The 23,214-nt window shown below is 38.4% G+C and overlaps 1 protein-coding gene across 1 annotated transcript; it reads right to left on the bottom strand.

Moving 5' to 3' along the window:
- Window positions 1–9,041: 9,041 nt before the first annotated feature.
- Window positions 9,042–20,391, bottom strand: pamr1a (peptidase domain containing associated with muscle regeneration 1a). Its single transcript, XM_087844769.1, has 11 exons — window positions 20,307–20,391; window positions 19,095–19,265; window positions 18,801–18,926; window positions 15,247–15,361; window positions 14,510–14,727; window positions 13,293–13,490; window positions 12,978–13,172; window positions 12,653–12,719; window positions 11,657–11,922; window positions 10,268–10,608; window positions 9,042–9,617 (listed from the first exon to the last, which is right to left on the bottom strand). The coding sequence occupies exons 1-11, from the start codon at window positions 20,389–20,391 to the stop codon at window positions 9,042–9,044; spliced, it is 2,358 nt and encodes a 785-aa protein (XP_087700895.1).
- Between the last annotated feature and the right edge of the window lie 2,823 nt (window positions 20,392–23,214).

Raw genomic sequence — 23,214 nt, forward strand, 5'->3', positions numbered from 1 at the left:
GCTGGTTATAAGACAGAGTGAAGATTCCAATTACGGAGCTGCTCTCAGAGCATGAGCCAGGAGAAGAGATGGAGTCAGAGCACATGGCAAAACATTTGTTCGTGCAACTCCGGACCTAGCCCCGCCTTTTTCTCCTCTCAGCAACGAGCCCGCCTCATGCCGCAACACCTGACAACACAAGCCACGCTTAGACTGCAGGTGTCTATAATTAACTAATCTGTCCTGAGCCGCCCTAATCCAGTGCACATACAATGGATCAGGCACACTTGGAGAGCAAGTCTTAAGCTGTCATAGAATAAATTTCATAAAATCATTAAGATATTTTCTTTGAATTCCACAGCTATATGGTAATATTATCAGATTTAGAAAAAATAATAATAGTAACACTCACTAATTATAAAAAAGAGCAAGCTAAGAACACCAAGCCCCACCCTTATCACAACTACTACTGCCCCTTCCAATCTACACAAATACCAGCCATTCTTACGTTTGCATTCACTCCTGACTGCAGTTTGCAGTGCAGACGCTGAATTTCACCGCAAATAACCACAAGTCTGATTTTATTTTTAATTGTAATATTTGGTTTTGCAGTTTAATAACGTGCACGTTAAAATTGAAGCAATTCCAAGTGTCTACTTTTTGCATTCAGATGTGCTAACTATATTTGTGCTGAGCTCAGCTATCTAAAGACAAATTCAGTAAACCAAATGCCCATTTTATAATTGAATAAATGTTTATCTCAACTTATTATTTGATGAGCAATAACATCAAGTGCGTAAAATTTAGAACAACTGTTTCTTTTAATCTGATGAAAATAAAGCAATAGAATGTAATGTTTCATAAAAACACAGCTTGTAAGAGAATTACTATCAAATGGTTTCATTATTGGTTTAATGTTCATTAGTTAATCAGGTAGCTATTGTGCATATAACTGAAGAGGATAAATCAAAGCCCAGGAACTGTGGGTTAGGGTTTAGCAGTAATTGTTGTTGTCGCTAATGGGCCAGAGAACGAATGGCACAATGAGTTTTGGAGTATTTATATTCAGTTGCAAATGTGCAACACAAGATGCATAAATGCTCATTTTATATTTTTTTCAGGAGTCTGCATGGAAAATAAAGGCTTAGGTGGTGAATTGAAGTTTAAGGTCCGAGCAGAACACCAAGTGTGAGATCATGGGTATATACTTTGTCACGGATCCCAATTTCACTGTTCAGTCAGGCTAACAGTAGCAGATCTGATCAAAAAGTAGACAATTACATCACCAAACAGTCTGAATTTATTTTTTTTCACCCCAATCACTTTTAAGGTTTGGTTGAATGAGTATTATGGATAAAGCATGGTGGCAGCATGGTGGCTGGTGGTTGCAGCGATTAGCATTGTTGCCTCAAAGCAAGAAGGTCCTGAGTTCAACTCCACCACCTGGTCAGGGTGTTTTTGTGTAGAGCTTGCATGTTCTCCCCATGTTTGCGTGGTCCTCTCTGGGTACTTAACTCCCACAGTCCAAAGACATGCAGTTAGTGGCATTAGCTTAATTGAGGATTCTAAACATGCCCATAGGTGTGAATGGTTGACGATCTTTCTGGGTTAGCCCTGCGTCAGATTGGTGACCTGTCCAGGGTGTACCCCACCTCTCACCCTATAGTAACTGGGATAGGCTCCTGCCCCCCTGCGACCCTGATGAGGATAGGTGGAAGAGGATGGATGGACGTGAATAAAGTATGTTTTTAACTAAAACCAAAGTCAGTGCTTCACAACTTATAATAGGACCCCTGCTAGTATGTTCTCATATTTACGGGACATATTTTAACCAAATTAAGAAAGGAGGCATAATTGCCTCTTTTTTTCTTTGTAAATGCTACAAGGTCAAAGGAATACAAGTCCCCACACGCACTGAGGCCTATTACATACAGTAGGCATGCAGAAAGAGAGCAATTTAACTATTTTTTTTAATCTCACAAGTGATAAAAAAATAAAATTTCATCTGTCTTAAAGAGTACTGTTCCAAGATTGTTAACAAGTGTAAGCTTTACTGTAGTGCTTATTTCTACAAAACACACATTAAGTGAAAATGAGTAATTTCAGTAGGATTTTTTTTTCTTTTTTCTTCTTGGAAGAAAATAAAGTCCTGCACAAATAGCGAAAGACTAAATGTCTCATCAAGACAGATGGTATTTTTACTGAATCACATTGCAATGTCCGAGATAGATATGCAGAATCTGTTCTATTCAGAGAGTCAAAGGAATACTAAATCAAAGCACTTTATTTCTTTTATGCACCAAGAAGAAGTAATGAGGTAAGTTATGTTTTTTATTTGTCCTTTGAATTTTCCTTTACTATTGTGTGTGGTTTTGCCTTGACCACTCATTTGTATTCTGAGCATTTTCAAACTAATACAGTTAGTGTATAGACACCGCCAATCAGTCACGTCTGCTCACATCCTGCAAATACTTTTATCAAGAGATTCTGTATAGAGAGCAAACCAGAGATAGTCTACGCAAAATTTTCACTTAATATCCCAAAACATGACATCTGAGAAATCCATCTTGTTTAAAATATGTGTTGTTAATAAATAAATAATTAAAAATAATAATTTAAATCAGTTCATGATAGTTTACTACTGTAACATCCTCAATTGTAAGTTATGACTGATGGACTTACTGATTTATTTATTATTTGTTGTTTTTTTAACAAAGACATGTATTTGCCTTCAAACTGCAACAAGCTAAATGTCATATAGAGTGAGTGTTGTCACTGGCTAACAGCAGCCCATCATGCTTTGCATAAGCATGGATTGCAATCATGATGTACCACTACGACTGATGATCATATTTCAGTGATGATTTTAATGACACGTGTCTCGTAAGAGCAGGATTTCAGTTGGATTCGAGCCAGGGCTTTACTCCAGCTCCTGATTATGAGAGTTAATTGCTCTTACTTATGCAGGAGATGTACAATTAAAACATTTCAGATCGGATAAGCGGCTCTTGACTGGCTCTGCCATCATGCCCTCCACTTCAGAATGAGAAGCAGAGGAGGAAATGCTGTTTCTACTCAGACTCATTTCACAAAGTCCTCTTTTCCCTCATCGCACAAACTCAGGCAAAATAAAGCTAAATTATGCACATGCGCTTCTTTCCTGTTCTACCAGGCGTTGGACAAGAAGACTGATATTATTTTTTTTGTCACTTTGCATTCAGATGCTGAAAGTGTGTAGTCTGGCACTAGATGCAACTGGCACTGATAATAAACAACCCATTCATTAGTTCCAAAATCATAAGCATACCATGTGTCAGGTTTTGTTTTGTGCTTTTTTTTTAATAAGGAGGCATCATGAATTTAGGAGCTGATGAAAATGACCTCTTCCCACGCTGGACCGGTGTGACGTGTTTTATAGACAGTGATGACATTTTCAGTATCGCATCTGGTCTTTTAAAATCATTTCAACATCTGTTACCAACTGCACAACTGAAGTTCACTTAAAGAAAACTGGGAAAAAAGTCTAACATGAGTGTTTGCATCTGTAAATTATAGTATGGCACATGTCAAAGTTCCTCTTGGTGCTTTTCAGCCTTCCTGTACTCTCTGTGCTTACTGAGAGTAATTGCACTTTTAAAGGTTAACAGTTTCCCTTATGCCTGGGGCCCTGAATAGACAAATGGAAGAGTTGGAATTTTAAACCACCAAAAAGATTTTAACTAAGCAAAAGACTTAGAGGAGGTATTGATTTAATTGTAGAGTAGAGAAGGTAATTCTACCCATTTATGAAATGATTAAAACAGATTATTGTTTCATAACCAGCTCGCAATTCTTTGCTATTGTTTTTTAGTAAGTCAGTAACTTCTGCAGATGCTCATCCGAAGCATCCCCATATCATAGCAAAGAGATGAGAGATGAAGCTCTGATCCTTTTGCATCTATGGAACTTTAGTTAGGTTTAAATATACAGTAGCTGAGCGTCACCTACAGGAAAAAGATGATGAAGTTCTCAGTGATTATAATAATACTACTTGTAATCAAAGGCTACTTAAATCTTTCTTGAAAATTTCACACACAGCGTTAAGAAAAAGGAAGTTGCTACTCTGAATGGTTTTAATAATGTAGAGTGTTTTGCAATCTGCTTCAGCTCAAATGTGCTTGGACATGTAGTCCCAGACAGGAAATCCCTGACAGTTGTATCTTTGGCTTGATCTTTTACCTGTAAATGTCATGGCATTTGCAAGGACTGCCAGCCAATAGAGAGTCCTTTAATAAAACTAAAACAAATGAATATTAAAAACTAATAGAAACTAATGTATAACAGCCATCGAAACTACTGAAGCCACCCTGTACAGGTTTGGCAGTCAGTCACAGGGCTGATTTATAGAGACAGACAACCATTCATGCTCACATTTAGACCTACCTTTGCAATTTAAAGCTGCCAGCCAGACTTCCATGTCTTTTAACTATGCCAGAAAACTAGAAGAAACTGGATAAAACCAAACCCAGGACATGGGGACATTTTAAGCTGCATATATGAAGGCTCCAGTCTGCCAGGAGCCAACATAAATGGGCACTGTGTGCAGAATTTAAGGTATTTGCATGACTGCGTCCAACTCTTCTGTTGTACCAGTTGGAGGATTTTTACGTATTTCAGTGTATTTTCATATTTAATCAAATACTGCCACTTTGTTAAAGGCACTGGCATCTCAGAGATGTGCCCAAGATATTTCAGCATATTCTGCGTAGGCATTGGTGCAGTAAACCAGGTCTTGGCAATAGTGAGATGGGTCTGACTCCAAACTCATCACATTTGGATGCTTGTTGAGCAACCTCTGGCATCATGTTTAAACACACTTTGTGGCCTTAAGTGCAGAAGAAAAAGGGCACATTTAAACCTAAACCACTAGAATTTTCTTAAACCTAACCTTTAACAGTTTAGTTAAAGCTGTAACAGCAGCAGCCACATTTCCCTCCTTCCAGTGGTAATATACTAACAAAAAGTTGATAAATATTTTAAACCAGACTATTCTACAGCACTTTTGACCAGGGCCCACTACTGCTTCGTCACCCTTATTAGCTTACACACCCTGACAGAAGAATTAAAAAAAAACATTTTTTTTTAATTAAACTAAAAATAGAAGTGGGATTTGCAGTGTAGCCCTTTGGGATATCCTTCTGAACGTCATCCCCTTGCAGCCCTGTCTCGAGTTGAAGAGTGTGGTGGGAGTCAATCGCACAGAGCAACAAATCTTTAATAATGCACAGTTGGCCAAAAGCAAGCAGTTTTGCATTCCTCTAAGAAACTGTCAGCTACATAAAATGCATTATGATTTGTCCCTCTCTTGAGATGTGAGATGTAAGTGATTCATTTTGTCTTTTAAAAGGATATTTGTTTGTGGCTTAATTCAAGGATGGATGATTTTCACTGGCTAGGCACTTTGTCAGTATCCACTGCTGACCTACAACAAACAATTGCCCTAAGAGCAGTGTGGGAATACAACCAAGCACCAAACATTACATTTAAAGTATACCTAGGACTCTGTCACAGCACTAAAAAAAACACTGTTTGCAGATTTTTCTTGCCAAACAGTTACAGACAGCTTACCTCACTGTGACCAAAAAGAACTTTTCCTGACCTTGAGTGGACTCCATATGTAGTGACTTGTACACAAACCTGCTTTCCAGTTACATGCCTATGAAAATTTCCTGTAAAACAAAGGAGGGTGTTATTATTCACCTCTCCTCTTCCTTAGATGTAAAGTGCTCACCTGTGGAAGTCTTCTCCTTGATACATTTATCGCCTTTCCTGCTCAGCTTCTTTGTAAATTTCTTTAAAACTGAAACAGCATCAAGATTCTTTGGAGAAAAGGTAGCTGCTTCAGCAGAATCCACCTACTCTAAGGTATGGAAATCCAAGCAAGCTAAACAAACACGCACATGCACAGTGAGCGCACTGATGCACGCACAGAGGGCTGTGGATTTGAGATTAGAGGTCAGTACCTCCTCTCAGGTGTGGCTGTGGTGTTCTCTCTGCTAAAGAGTAACAGATGAGCAGACTTTCCACCCATTTTTAGCCTCATGCCATCATACAGTAAAATGGAAACCTAGGGAGACCTGTGACATTGCAAAACTCAAGGTTTCCAGTCAAATGTAAATAATAAGAGAAGGGGCTATGAGTGCATTTGCAATATTTGTTGTTGAGTAGGGTGGGTTTCTCGACAATTTCTGAATGAGCAGTAGATTCTTTTATGCGCTACAGTCTAAGGCATTATTAATATGAATATTGCATTTTCTCTGGTATCTCAAGATCAGAACTGCAACCATAAAAAAGACGGCCAGCAGTTGCTTTAATTCTTGCAGTTCTCCCTGTAAGTTGCAGAGACCAACTACTGTGCTGCTCACTGTTTAATTAGCCGGCCTGAAAGGTGTCCTGCACAAAGCCGTAGAGAGCACAGCGGGTGTCTGTGTCTCAGGAGTAAGAGCTAAGTTTAGCAAATCCTCTCAGTGTGTTTCTCAATGACAGCACATGTTGGACGGTCTTGCAGAGAAACTCACGAATGCATAACCTTACACGCCAACATGCTGCAGACACACAGGCACTGCTCATAGTGTATGTGCTGTGACAGATACAAGCGCACACAGTGTGCTTCCATGCATCTGGACACATGCACAGATTGTAAATAAGTGCAAATACAGGGAATTGTTTCTCAATGCATTTTCAAGTACTGATAATGATGACGTTACTAGATTTCAGCTACGAAAAAAAGCAAACGCACGCCTATTTGCACAGCTACACTCATCTTTAAGATGGTCAGAGGTATCAAGCCTTAAGGTGGCAGAGATTCAGTAACTTGTCAAACTTTACTTGGGTGAAAAGAGCGAACAACAGGGTGGAGATTGTCACTGGGCTCTTTTGCTTTGAGAGACTAATTGAAGTAGCTCTTATTTCAAACTCCTGATTTGTGACAGTCAAGTCCATTTGAGTTTTGAGACAGACTCTAGAGTTTGATAGAGAGAAACATTTCCTTAAGATGATCTGTGAATTACAAAAAAGTAATAATAATAGCAATTTCTTTTTTGTCTGTGATAATGCCATTAGCATGATTATACGCTACACTATAACCAAAGGCGCCAATATTCTTACCTGTGACAGTCAAATAATACTATTTAAACATCAGAAAGTATCTTAACCCTCTCTGCCTCTGGTATCAACACAGCCTGAAGGTATGCCTTTTGTCATTTCTCCCAAGTACATCATTCTATTATTCAATTTTTTATGCCTGCCAGTGGAGCAGGGCGATATGACCAAAAGTATTTATCACGATATACATTTGAAAATTTGCAATAACGATATAACTGACGATATAATTGACACCAGACAAAATACTTTACAACTCCACAACTTTATTAGTGCAAAAAAAAAAAAACGGGATTATAAGGGGCACTGTCTATTTTCAGAAAAATCAAAGGATTGATTTTAAGTGTGCTGTATTTTCCAAAAAAACACGGTAATAACGACGGCCCGCTAGCATGCTCTACCAAAAATAGTGCTTTGTTTGTGTATCTGATGGACGAAAGCTAAACCAGTTCCACACCACTGAAGTTGTATCATTTCTTACAAACCAATTCTGGTTAATCCGTTTCATTCAACGATCCGCTTTAGCCCTTCTCATTCTCCGTGGTCGCCATGCTTTTTCCGCCATGTGCGTATGAAAACAAAGGCACTGCGCATGCACGTTTTACCCATATTCTATCGCGATATTTCATTTTCTTATCGTTGCCCAACATTATACTGGTATTACCGTGAACGGTATGATATGGCCCAGCCCTAGCTGCCAGTCAGTTTGTTCCTGATAAGTTAATATAGGCTGACTATTTCATTTGCAATTCAAATAAGTACTTTATAATGACTGAAACAATGTGCAATAAAAAATTATAATAATAACAACAATAACAATAACTTTATTTGTGGAGCAGTGTGTTTGAAAAAGTGCTTATACGTGTCAAAACGTACAAAACACGAGCATATATCATACACTCCTTCCTGTCACACACTTCCACACATTAGATCGGAAAAAAAAAAGTGTTATCAGCAAACAAAACACAGATTCAGCCACCTTGATAGGGTAGGAAGGCTCAATCTGTGTGCAGATGCAGCTACAACCTTAAAAATGTGGTGGCCAATAGTTATAAAATAAGAGCATGGAACAGTTGAAAGACCCATATTCAGAGAGGCTGATAGGTGGAATTGGGTCTCAGCAGGTTTACTGTATATTTGTTTGTAATTAATGGAAAAAATAAAATGAATTTTGAATTTCACTGGAAGACAGTGATGTTAGTTTTTATTAGTAGCCTACTTGGTATGTTCTGGACCAGATGAAGATGGGAGGACTGCCAAATGTGAAAAGTAAGTGAAAGTAGTCAAGAAAGCACTGGATGAGCTTTGAGATGTGAGATTCAAAATTTAAATGCTGGTCAAAAGTACTCACAAGGTTCTTTGCAGATGATTTTTGTGTCAAATTGTGTGATACAATTATTTAAACACAATTAATTTCCAAGTTGATAATAGATTGTAAATATAACATGATTAAAGTTTACTTGAAATGGCAAAAAGTTAAATGATGCAGAAATACACATTTTTAATGCATATTGTGCAATTTATATTGTAGAAAAGCACATGTTACATGTTTCACACAATGTACTTTATAAATCAACTAGCTTTACTAAAAAAACAAAACAATAACTGCTTGGAACTAATGTTTTAGATGTCAATAATTACATAACCACGCATGTTTTGAGAATAAATAGGTCAACAGTTGTCTGTCTTTTTTATTACAGCAATTTATTCTTAGAAGCATGAGGATGTGTTTTATATGGGAGTGATCGCTGCAGCTGCAAACACATAATAGAGTTCTAACGATCACATGGTAGCATTAGGTGCTTAAAACCAGTTTAGTTTAGTTTGTTTTGCATAATCAGCAGCACTGAAATATACAGAACACAGATTTAATTATTAACATGGCTGAAATTCTGCCTTTTATAAGATTGCACCAAAAGCACCTATTTCACATGTTGCTCTATCCAGTCTTGAAAGTTTGCAATTTGTGTGTGAACTCTGTAACTCGGTTGGTTGCAGTTGTTTTTCTCAAAAGATGTTGCTCTCTCTAAACCAAGCAGCTGCCAGCCTGCACTAGAGGCTCGGTGAGTATCCTCGTGACCTGACAAGACAGCCCTTGTGGATGAAAACACAGCTGGCATGGTTGTGATGCCTGGAATAACAATTGGGCAGGGGCTCTGAGGACTGGACGGTTTGCTAATGACACACAATGAATTGTCACTGATCGCTGTGGTATGTGCCCCTCCTTGAGCAAATTCTCTTTCACAATGAGTAACATCAGTCAGCTCAACAAGTTTTGTCAGGCTCAAGGTTGCAGAGTGGCCCAGGTGCCTCGGATTGTTTGGTAAAATCCACCTCGCGGTGTAAGCCTCCTGCGCAGTCACCTCCCCTCCTTGCGTTTTGGGTAGACACACAGGCAACACGTGCTCTCTGATCTTGGCCTTGTCTTTTAGCTTAAGCACAGCCACATCAGAGTCTGGTGAGGAGAAAAAATTTGGATGGACTACTATCTCTGAAACCTGCTGGGGCAGAAAGAGAAGATGAGGGAGAATTGGAAGTTAGACTACTGAGTTGCATGCCAAGTTTTGTTGTTTTTGGAATACACATCAAGATTAGATTATATGCATGCAAGATGTGCAGAACCAAAGAAAATATAGCTGCATTCCATGTAAGCTTTAAGTGCATATCAAATATGCACCTTATCCACTTTATACATTTACAAACAAAAATATATCCAGAAAATAACTTCAATTTAATTAAGACTGATTTTTCTTTTTTTTTATCAACTGTTGTGCTGCAGAATTTATAAGCATTTCTGCACTTTATGACTTACAAAAAAAGAAAAAACTAATGTAAGACCACATATTTATGAGCACTGTTTGGTCATTTTCAGGCCAAATGGTGGCTTCTAGGCTTAATGTGGGGTGAAAGTGAGATGACCATTTCAGCTGGTAGTTTGGATGATTTAAAAAAGCATTTAAATTCGCTCGGCTTAAACAACTTTGGTCTTGTTTTAAATTTGCCATATAACCTGACCTGCAAAGGATTTACTGATATAAAAAGGCATTAATGAATATTTTTTATTTGCATATTACATGCTCATCCATTTAGACTGCATTGTTTAGGCAAGTTTAAACAGTAAAAAGTTGTCATGCATATGGGACTTTACCCTCAGGTGGTGCTGGCTTTTCAACACATCCCTGGGTGTATGGTATTGCTTGCCTATGATAACCTTCACATGTTCAGGCTGAATGGGCTGCTGCTTGTTCTTGTCTACCACACACTGAGCCACCACCAGGACTCTATGCTGGGCAACAAGAGCTCCACTGCAGGCCAGGAACCAGAATGTGGACTCCTCTGGGGCCCCCTGCTGGTCTGTTATGATCCTTCCAGGGGACGTGTAGGTGCTCACAGTGTGATCAGGTGGTGAGCGGATATAAATGGCTGCATGCCACGGCCACTGAGCGTCGGAGAGGTTCTGTCTGCTGAAAGCGTCAAATTTGCCACAAACTGTGACATCAGAGAGGACAAAGAAAAGGAACGTATTAAATTTTACAGTGCAGATGTGAAAGTGGCTTTAAAATTAGAATCTAGCCCTTAAAAAACAGACAGGTAAGAAAGATGATCAGTTGACTTCCAGAAATGTCAAAGAATTATTTCAAAATGAGTCTGTAACTTTTTTTCCTCAATAAGATGTCACTGTGACCAAGATGATTCATTTAAAAGTGTTGTGTAACTGCAGAAGAGTCACAAAATTGCAATATAAATGTTACAGAATGAATCTAATACCTGCGGTAGGTTGCTTCTGAACTCAAACAGATCATCATTATTTCATTTTAGTCAAACTACAATCTTTCAGGTGTAAGAGCTAAGTTCACACATCAATTTAGCTTACTTAAGAATATACTTCTGAAATTTGCTAACAACGCTGGAATGTATTGGTCAAGAAGAAAAATAAAGCCAAAAAGTGCAGTTCCTCAAATGACCACTTTAGGTTGGCTTTTAAAAAAAACCACCAAATTCCTACCATTTGTTTCTGGAATCATGTTATGAAGCCTCAAGATGAGCGTTTTCACCATCACCATCTTTGTTGCAAAAAAACTTGATATTATGAGGAAAGGCTAACGGGTAATGTGTGGTTAAAACTGGTTAACTGTATGTAACTAACACCCTGTCAGATGAGTCTGTTCCTCACTTGTAGTCAGTGAAACTAATACTTTTTCTGTATGTTGTTAAGTATACATTTGTCTTGCATGCAAAAGACCCCTGGTTTGAGACCAGGAGGAGACACAGGGTCACAGGCTAGCATACTCCTGGAACTGTACCAGCCCAAAGCCAGGATAAATCAGATTGTTGATTCAGGAAGGGCACTCAGCATAAAAGCATGTGCAAAATCAAACACCTGCTTTGGTGACTCTTTGCAGCTAAAAGTATCATCTCCATAAGCACGAGTTAGCTGGTATTTGTGTCCAATGTACCAATATGGTGTTTTATATTTCTCTGTTTTTTAAGAGAGATTTCACTTAACAAGCCAGGCGTAAACTTTTGCTGATCTCACCTGGTGAGCAGGAAACATAGTGCCCACTCCACCTTCCAGTCTTCAGACAGGTGCGTCGAGAGCTTCCTTTGTTTTGATAGAGAGGTGAAGCACACTTGTAGTCGATGCTAGTGTAGACTGGGTGAAAACCTCGAGGTATCTCGGCCAAAGTGGTGTCATCATTTTTCTCTCTGGACAATCCACCGGATGTTAGTGGAATAAAGCCAGCGGACAACAAATCATCCACGCTGTATCTGGATGAGAGGTGAGTCTGGTCTGAACGCTGTCTAAAAGAAAGAGATAGTTTGCCTTTACAGCTCATCTTTTTAGTGTGATAAGCATTGTGTGTTTTTATACATATACATACATCTTGTTTAGCTCTTATTTACCCATATACAGATTTGTTTATTCATTGTTTCAAACTGATATTTCCAATATTTTTTGAGCCTCCAAATTCTACCAACGTGCTCCTACTACTGTCCTTTCTTATTTTGTTTTAGAGTTAAATAACATTTTATTTTCAATGTGTGGATTTACTCAATCATACAACCAAGAAGAGAATAACCTATGTTTGCTTCAAGTTCTACTAGTGCTTAGCATCTGGGCATAAGGGGCATAAATGACTTCTTCTCTCACATGCATGCTACATTGCTTTTTTTGAATATGCTGCACTTAAGTGGGTGACTTGTTTTACAAAAGGGTGTAACTAGTTTGGTACAACTGAAAACCTGCAATCTCTGGTCTTTGAAGCACCCGTGGCATGAATATGAGCAAAATTCAAAGATGTGTCAGGGCAATACACCAGATAGCTACGTAAACTGCTCTCACTGCTATCAAATCAAAGAACACGGAAGAGGAAAGTCTGTCGGATTGTTCAGTTTTTTTCCTCACAAAGTAAAACCATCACAGCAATTTGTATAATGACAAAGTAACATAAAAAAATCCAAAATAATGACTTTAAGTGTGCAAAACTCATACATACACACATATAACATAACGCAGTATCGCAAAATTTACCTTAGCAGTAGGTGTGGCTTCACAACACTTTGCCGTACAAGTTCAGACACTCTGGGTTCTCGACAGACTGTGAAGGCAAATCAAACAGGTGGCAACGATAAGTAGATGTGTATGTAAATGATTCTGCTTAAAAATATCAGGGACTTAAATACTGTAGTGACAAACACATAAGAATGTCTAATCTGTCTTTATAAACTTCCCAGTTTACAATATATTACAACGTAATACTCTATACTCTATATATTTTGTTTTCCTCATGTAACAACGAGGAGGAAAAGCAGCTACAACCTAAATCTTTCTTCCTTTTTTTTTTGAAAACTGTTACCTCTAACACACTTTGGTGACCTGCTACTCCAGGATCCATTAGAGAGACAGGTACTCTGGTGGTTTCCACTTAAAATGTAGGAGGTTTTACAGAAAAACTCAATTGTCTCAGCACCTCCAGCTGAGTCAAGAGCAGGTCTGTGATATCCGTGGAGCAGTTTGGGTGGAGGAGCGCACCGGACCAGGCTTGTTGGACCTGTATGCGGTTGAGACAAAAGAGAGAAAAATGTCTTTCCTAACTGTCAATAATAGTGTGCAAACACCATAACAGAACACAACACGCGCCATGGGAGGAGTTAAAACACACAAAAAAAACCTTTTACACATGAGGGAGCAGTGCCACTCCATGTGCCATTAGGTAGACAGGTCCTCTGCTGCATGCCAATCAGCCTGAAAGGTGGATGGCACCGGTAGTTTACCAATATGAGCTCCTCTTCTGGACCATATACAGGCAGCAGGTATCCATTCACTGGTTTGTCTGGTGCTGCGCATGCTACATTCTTGATGGCTGACACTGTGAAGAAATTTTCTGACTGTGATAAATGAAAGATAACACTGAATAACCAATAAACATAACATTTATAAGGGTGCACATTATTAAATTGACATAATATAAACACCTAAAGTAACTTGTATATCTATCGATAGATTGTATCTATCTGTGTAAATCTCTAGGATGGACAGATAGATAGATAGATAGATAGATCTTGTAGGACTATGAAGCTCAATGTTGCACTAGAGATTATTATTTATAATAGGGCATCTTCTGCATACATGAAAAAATCTTAAATCATTCTCTGGATACTTCCCTCTATTTTTTTCCAACAGAAATATTACTGAAGACTGCCATAACTCTCATTCATGCCGTGGTGCTTTGATATGTTGGGATTAGGAAACCACAGTTGATGCCCAATGAGGGAAAAGACTGTATAAATGGGACTGAAGTTAGATGCATGATTTGCTTTAAAGGCAGTAAATGGGGCAGAGAGGAGCAGGTATGATAAATCTGTGTCATTGACTGTCCGTCTCACATCACTGACCTATGAAGGAGGCTGAACAGACACAGGTGAAGAGGGAAAGTAAAGGTACGTGGACGAAATGTGCTGCAAAGAAACAAAATACATGAATAGTGCCATGTATTTGTTATATGTATATGATAAAATATCAGTCCTAACAGCTTTGCAGTAATTCTTCCCTCTAATTATAATAAAAAATGCTTTTTCTCTAATTTGTTAACTGCCTGTGTGCACACTGAGCCTAACACATTTGTAGGGTTTGTATTGTTTGTTTTGTATGTGGATTACAGAGAGGAAAAAAACCCTTTACACAGAGCATACGCTGACTCATATACCGTGATAACAAAATAAAAGGAATGCCACGTATCGTAATGTAATGTAATCCAATATAAATCCAGTCTGCCTCCATGGACAGGCTTTAAAACATTATAATGCATTATAATGTTAAGTGTTTGTGTTATATTGTCTGTTCTGCGGCAGTGTGTATGCATTCACATTGCTTATGATTAATACCTACCTGAAATTTCCTGAAATGTAAGAACAAAACCATCAAAGTTATTATAGCCATCAGAGGTGAAGAGAATGTGTAGGAAGTTCCCGGAGCTTTTTATTGGAGGAGGTAACTGATCCCCACAAAACCGACCAATCACAGGAGAAGTCAGACTGTCACCATCACGGACCTCGATGTAATCGTAACGACAGCTGTGGTCAGACTCCAAACTCAGCAGTGAAAATCTGCAGCAAAACAAACAGAAATGATGTTTGTCACCTGATGTGAGTTAATCCCTATGCCAAGTCTGATGTATAGCACGTTAACAGGACAGATATAAAGCGGGATGAATGAGTTATACTAGTTAATGGCAATCCAAAGTATAGATTTGAAAGAAATTTCTATATCTTATGTTAATGTTCTACTATGTATTTTTACTGAAAAGTACATTATTTTCCCAAACAAACAAAATGATACCATTTGTTTTGTAACTGTTACCCTGCTTTGAGCCTAAGAATGTCCTCACTCTAAAGTACGCTCATCTCCAGTTCTTTTATTATTCCAACACAGTCAATTGCAGCCACCAGATTGCTTGACTCTCTCCCGTATCATCTGCAGCTCAGCAGTTCTTTATTACCTGAGGTCACATTGATCCCTTCTGAGCCTTTCAAATAGAGACTTAACTAAATCTTTTCTCTTTGATCAAATCATGTGCCTTCAGTGTTGAATGATTTTCATATCAGATCTTTGGAAAAGTTACCTACCTGAGCTGGATACTGCTCCCCCTCTCCATTTGCACTATCCATTCACATCGAGCATTTGTTGGGTAACTCTCCAGGGCTATGTGACCCTGAGCTCGCTGAATGATGCCTCCACATGCTACCAAGAAGAGAACTATAATTACTTATACTTATACCCATTAAATGTGTACTTATCTCAGTGGCACTGAGCATTTTGACTGTTGCAAGCTAAGCCCCATAATTTGACATGCTGTGTAAGAGGGCAGATAATACCAACAAAAAAAAAAGAAATATACATATATGTGCATGTGTGTGTGGGGGGGGGGGATTCAGATGGTTCTGATTATCATCATCATGCTGCTATTAATGCTGTTAAGAAAAAGCAAGACGAGATACTAAAGCCTTTTTGAATTGATGTTGACCAGTCTTCGCTAAGGGAATGGGGTTGAAATGTTTAGAATTTTAAAAAAATATCCCAGAATAAGATCATTCAGTCTATTCAAGGAGTTGGTCAGACTGTGTAGAACATTCTGTAAAAACCCTGTGTAAGAGAGAGATTGCCCAATGTCCAAATGCCTTCTTTTGTGTAACTCAGAATGTTAGAACATGACAGAATAACACCTGAGTGGCAATTTCCCCAACGCCATTAAATGTGGAGAATGGAAAAGTACCATGTGAGTGAATAGAAGGAGTGGCAACTAAGTAAACCGTTTTACTTTGCACTAATATCAGCTTCATGTTGCACTGAGTCTCACACTACAGTTGGTCTAAATTATTACGTGGTGGTTGTTGTTGTATCTGTATCTGTAGTTGTGTATATTCTTTTTTTTTAAGTAGTATTCATCCATCTTTTTTTTTCTTTTTGTGAACTTGAGCTCTAAGTAGACACTAGGCTGCATACAGTTGTAGGCAAACCAACAAAAAGCACTGTCGCCACCAAATGTCCATAATGTGTATTGCAACGAAGGTTGTGTCATTTTGAAAATTCTTAACCATAGATCTGATTATTAAACAGCTTTGCCCGTATATCCTTTGCTGCATACATGAACTGTACATACTTTGGAGATGCTAAAGACATTTATTTTACATTAAATGGTGGTGATGTTTCCTCTTGATGTTTTCTTCCTTTTAGACAACACTCTGAGCCACAGGATGTCATAGGGTACCAGCATCTCAGACAAAAACAAAGGTTCTTATGTTCCTTGGAGACATGTATTAAGTAATTTAATTAATTTAATAAAATAGTTTACTAAAACTATTTTATTGGCAGCACGGTGGCACGGTGGTTAGCACTGTTCCCGCACAGCAAGAAGGTCCTGAGTTCAATTCCACCATCAGGCCGGGGTCTTTCTGTGTGGAGTTTGCATGTTCTCCCCATGTTTGCGTGGGTTCCCTCCGGGTACTCCGGCTTCCTCCCACCGTCCAAAGACATGCAGCTTGTGGGGATAGGTTAATTGGATAATCCAAATTGTCACTAGGTGTGAATGAATGTGAGTGCGAATGGTTGTCTGTCACTGTGTGTTGGCCCTGCGACAGACTGGCGACCTGTCCAGGGTGTACCCCGCCTCTCGCCCTATGACAGCTGGGATAGGCTCCAGCGCCCCCCGCGACCCTGAAAAGGATAAGCGGAAGTGAATGGATGGATTGATGGAGTTTACTAAAAGGACAAGGTCTCAAGGTTATTAGCCCTGCGACAGACTGGCGACCTGTCCAGGGTGTACCCCGCCTCTCGTCCTATGACAACTGGGATAGACTGCAGCACCCTAACGCCTCCTCACCACAACCCTGATAAGGATACTTATATATTAAGAATGGATGGATGGATGGACGCCTGTTATTCAGTCATAAGTCACTTTTACTTTTTTTGTTTTACCTGCCTTTCAGCAGAATTGTTGCATTTGTGGCAACAAGCACTGTCAGCATCAACTCTAATGAATTGTAACTAAGGCCAGGGTCTGTGTGTGTGTGTGTGTGTGTGTGTGTGTGTGTCTGCACAGTGCTATTCAGCATCCTGTATGCAGCTTCTTCCACAAAAACTGGGCTCTGAGTAACAAAAAAGGAGAATTGAGGATTGTTTTCATCTTAGTCCAAAGAAGAAATAGAAGCAGTGAGATGAAATATCGTTATGCACATGTTTCTGCTTGGCATTATTCGCGGAGCAGCTGTCTGTCTCTTAATATGATTGCATGTATTTGTACTTCTGTTGTAGTAAATAGTGTTAGCTACTTATCATGTATGCAGGGGGATGAATAATAGGACTTTTCTGCCTCACTGTTCCATGTAAATGTCAGATCATGAATATGATTTACTGGGTTAGTGCTCATAACTGGTATCCTGGTGCACATCTTATCACAGTCACAGAGAATGGAGCCCTTTGGCCAATAAAGAAAATAATTAAGTCAGTTTGTGTCTTAGTTATTTCTTTATTGGTTGTGATAGTTCTTTTTAGTATTTTTAGAGTTATTTGAATGAATTTATGTAAAGTCTTCAGGTATGTATACAGTTTGTATGCAGTGTATTCAACTGAGCATTGCAAACAAGCCGGATGGTCCCACTCTTCTTTAACCCAGAGCGTCCATGTTTTCCTAAAAGAATCTCAAATTTAGATTCATCTGACCACAGAACAGTTTTCCACAGTCTATTTTAAATGTGCTTTGATTCAGAGAAGCTGGGATCATCTTCACATATGTCTTTAACCTGTATCTGCAGATGGCACAGTGAACTTTGATTTCCGGAAGTGTTCCTGTTGTGTGTTTTTAATGCACTACTGCTGGGGGCCAGAAGATCACAGGCATGCAATATTAACTTCTTGATCTTGTATCTTATGCACAAAGATTTCTCCAGATTCCCTGAATCTTTGAATGGGATCTTCTGACTCTTTACAATTTTACAATGAGCAACATTATTTTGAAATTGTTCCAAAATTTGCAGATTAAAGTTTTTGCAGACTGGTGAACCTCTGCCCATTTCAACTTCTGCCTCTATAAGATGCCCTTTTTATACAGATAAGTATAAAAAGTGAGAGTACAGACTCTGTCAGGGATGCTGCCTTCATACAGAGTCATGTTGCTGACCTGTAGACAATTAAACTAACTAATTATATAGCACGTCTCCAAGTATTTCTTTTTAGAACCAGTTACTTTTCCAGCCTTTTGTGGCCCAATCCCAACATTTAAAAATGTGCTAATCACTTTTGTGAAATAATAACTCATCAAAGTTTAAATATTTGATGTCTTCTATTGTGAATAAAGTGTGGATTCAAGACACAGTATTGCATTCTGTTTTGATTTACATTTTACATAGCATCCCAATATTTCTGACTAAATATAAGACACTACACTGGCAAATGTAACATGAAATGAAAATCCCTTAGAGAAAAACAACCTGGGATTGTAAAGATGCTATTACAAAAAAGATCAGCACTCGACTTATCTGTTCATTTTCACTTCATAATGTAGGCTTTGCATGATCTCTGTTTTCCTATCAGCAATCACATTTAAGAATATGATTCATAATATTAGACATTTCTGTAGTTTGGTCAGGCCTCACAGGAATACTTCATTAAAGCACTTACTCACTTTTACAATCCCCTCCACTCCAGCCTTGACGGCACTCAGTACAATACTTCCCATTCACGAAGAAGTCATCATTAGCTCTCCATGTTCCATTGTTGCAGGTTTTACAATTCTCAAATAGACTGCAGCCTGGAGAGAGACAACGGCAGAGCAAAAAGTAATAATCGAAAACATTTTTTAAGATAAATTGGAACTCCTAGTCATTTGCAGTACAACAACAGCTCTGATATTTTTTTCACAACAATATATCATGTAATACGTTTTGTTTAGAAAAAACAGAAAAGGACAAGAATTTACCTGGATGAACAATACAGGGGTCGCATTCATCCAGGACATTGCGGCAGCAGGGAACAGTGTAGCCTACCCTTGAGCCTTTTGATGGACACCGACACTGGATCAGGTGGTACTCACAACACGGGCGACACATCACGTTCCACTGAGAGCTCGGGCAGTTGTCTCCCCTCAGGGCTGTGAAGGAAAAGTAAAATATTTAGATTTTAAATCTAAGAGCTGCCAGTGGAAACCTCAGCGTAAGTAAAATAAGTAATCATAAATTATGTGTTTGTGATTGTAGAAAAATAGTCAACAGTACCAACAAGTCCCTTTCAAATATTGTCTGATGAGGCAGATCAAACTTCCAAGAACATATCACATGACGGAATGGCACCATATTGATCTTTCACAGCAGGTAAAAAACATCAAAATCAAACAGAGCTATACGAGTATACAGTGTGTGTACACCAAATCTCAGTTTGCCCTTGTTTAACCTCCTAGGACCTGGCATCCACATATGTGGCCATCACATTTTGGGTTATTTAGACCAAAATACTCAATTTTACTCTACAAGGGCCTGATATCCACTTACGAGGACATTATACTGTTACTGTTCTATCGAAATTTTAAACAAATATCTTCATATGTGGCTCTCATTTTTCTTAGTAACAAAAATTAGGTAAAAAAAAAAAATCTGGTAAACCTAGTGTCACATTGATGCTGATCATATTGAGCAGCTTGAGAACAATCCAAATACATCCCAAAGTCCAATTTACGATGCTTCATTTGGAGCACTAATGAATATACCTGCTGTATAATGGTAGTTTTCTCTCAAACAGAAAACTGCAGTCAATCAATGAAACATGTTTCTCAGGTTATAGCTCCCAAAGGGCTACAAACAATTACAGCTTTCCCAGGTTTAATTCTACTCACAAAGGCAAATGAATTCAACTGTAAAAGTATCCCAGCTTTAGTCACTGGTATGCCTGATATCTGTATCTGTGTACGTTTTACTCTTGTTTCAGTAAGCCACACTGAGTGCATAGCATGAAGTGACTGAAGTCTCAGATGAGCAGAAGAAGTGACTCATAGTTATAAAATAACTCCACAATTAGTCAGCAACTCAGTCAGCTGGCTTATTTCTTGTTAAAACTTTTTTTCCCCATAAAGACACAAAAGTTCACGAAGACGGTCTCATTGGAATTTCAGAATCAGAATATAATGTATTTTACTTACCGTGTGTCCAGCCCATTAGACACAAACTGAGATTTAGGAAGAGGTGGAAGATTAGGGGGACGCTCTTTGTGAGGAAAGGAAGCATGGTAGCTGCCAAACAGCACGAAACCTCCCGAGAAACTCCAAGAAAGGAGCAAACGCTTGATGATATCCACAGTATCCTGGTCTGTCTGAAGTGTAACTGGCTATAGACGATTCATTTTCCTGTGTCAGCACGGTGGACGGAAATCTTTAACCCATTCCTTCCGTTGTGCTCTCATCTTGTGAAAGATTGCATTTGGTCTGAAGTTGTGCACAACTGTACTGGGTCTGCAAGCAGTTCCTGTTCCTCTCCTCTTGTTATGAGTCCGGTATGTGTGCTGAGTAACAATGGAAAAATATTGGCAAAGGTAGTGGAAAGTGCATTTAGTGGGAATAAAAAGACGATAATGAGAAGAACAGCGGAAAGTGATGAAGAAAGTGCTGGCAAAAAATATCCATCAAGTAAGGTTTTTAAGGGAATCTTTCTGAAGCTGCAAGTTAGACACTCAAAACCAGTTGTTTTTGCACAGAAACACTTCATGGTACAATTGCAGATTTTCATGTGCATCGAGCCAAATGAGTTTACTGATAGTTCATCATGCACCAGCTGTCATACTAGACGTGACAGCTTCACAACATCTTGGAAAACGAATAACAGATGTACTCTCTAAAGTTGTTGTGAAATGTTTATGTGCCTGGAGCTATGAGGCTGACAGCTCATCACCGCCTACTTTATGTCCGAGGCTTCTTTTCCATCGCCTAAGCTTTTAGTATTTCCATATTTAAGTATCTGTTTTCATGCTTTCCCTTACAAGCAGGGCGTGAACAGACAATTTGAGACTTTAAAAGACATGAGGTAAACTTGTTGTGATACCTAATATTCTACATATTACAACAAATTTAACATTGCTATTAAATTATTTTTGTTCTTTTTTCTTTTTTTTTCTAAATGAGTTAGAGCATTGAAATTATTCATCTTGAAGATGTGGATGATGTTGCCTTTCACTTCTTTTATTTTATAAATAACAATAACAAAAAAAAATGGTTTCATCACATATGTTGATATTAAGTTGATCTACAGTACTTTGCATAGATTTTACATGTCATGTTTGAATGTTTTATGTTCCTTTTAGTTGCTGTAATGGTTTTTGTATAGTTGTCTGTGGGACTTTTCTATTGTTTTTTGTTAAAACGTTAAATAGACTGGCATAAGAAAAGCTCAGGAGAGATAGCATTCGAAACTTTTAAAATTAAAAATAAGTAAACTACGCTTTTATTTTTGAAAATCTAACTCACTGAGGGGTTTTATTTTGAAAATCTGATCCATTTTGGATGATCAAATGTATTTTCTAAAGTTAACTCGTAAGTCGTAAAATGGCTGCGCGGCAGGCAGATTTGGACCCAGACTCAGGACCCCTGAGACAAGGAATTAATTTCAAACTCAGCTATAGTCCAGGAAAATCACAGGAAACAACCCAAAACATGCACAGAGCAGGAAATTAGCAGAACAAACTGAAAACCTGAAACCATGTCACATAACCATGAGGGAGGACACAACAAAGGGAAATGCACGATTCAGACAATAAATACACACCAGATACCAGGTACAGGAAACAGGTGAGAGAAGAGCTAACACTAATCACAGAGGATGAGGCAAGGAAGTAAAACTAAATACAAAGTGAGATTGACAGAAGAAATTACTGGTACAGAAACAGAAAATCAAACAGGAACATTGGGAGTATCTCAGTTCAGTATCTTGACCAAGACATGCAGAACAGAGGAGCCGGAGATCCAAACACCAACCTTTCAATTGGTAGCCGACCAGCTCTGCTTTCTGAGCTCCAAAGGAAAACTTCTTGCACTAAACTGAAGGCTTTTGTTTTTAAAATTCCACTCATTTTAAAATAAACTGGTGGCTTTTAATTTGAAAGTTTGAAAGGCTGCTGCTCCCTGTTGTCACTGTTTTCCATCATTCATCAGCATATCTGTGTATAAGGCAGACTGGGAAGCTTTAAACTGTAAATATCAGCTTAAATACTTGGAGCTGTGATGATTTGCCTTTAAACTGCAATATATCAACTAAAGTCAGATAACTTACTCAAAAATATAAGCATTTCTGTTTCCCACAAATTATGTCTAACCTCAAACTTGCAGACAGTCAGGGATGCTGGCAGGCTGGAGAATAAATAACTTTAAATTGGCTGAAATGTGTCAAAGTCCATTTCAAGCAGCTCCATGTATATCAGTTATTTTGAAGATCTAAGGCTTTAACAACTGGTTTGGCTTCACATACAGTATATGTTGAACAAAAGGGTTAAACTGAGATTTGAAATGTCTGAGACTCTGTGGTGTCAAGGTTATCATGGATGACACATCCAATATTTAAAGTTGCAGGTTGTATATATCGTTAATGTATTATATTAATTTTCATAGAAGTGTTTAAAAAGAGAATGAGCTGGAAATACACGTATATCCAAATAAGCTACACATGGCTATTGTCTCTATAAATGTGATTATATTTAGCTTAATGAATCAGGGCTTTCTCTTATAGATACATTTGCACGACTTGATGCACTTGTGCACAGTTTGGTCCAGTCAGCAAAAAGTTTTTCAACATTAACATTTAGTGAATTAAACTCATGCTGATTCTTATATTAGTTCTACGAGAAGACTGCCACACAGCCAACTCACAACAAGCTTAAATTTCCTGACAGTAGGAGTCATTCGATAAAATCCAGTTCATCTTGTTGCAAAAGTAATGTAATGAATCTTTTTTTTTATTCTTGAACATATTTCCAGTCTTACCTAGCCTGTTACTGAGCCTGACATCTCAACAGCCGTGTAGGCAGTTTCATTTAAAAGAAAGAACTGAATCATGTAGTGCAGC

Source organism: Neolamprologus brichardi, chromosome 1 (assembly GCF_056152115.1).
Source record: "Neolamprologus brichardi isolate AB-2024 chromosome 1, ASM5615211v1, whole genome shotgun sequence".
Taxonomy (NCBI): Eukaryota; Metazoa; Chordata; class Actinopteri; order Cichliformes; family Cichlidae; genus Neolamprologus; species Neolamprologus brichardi.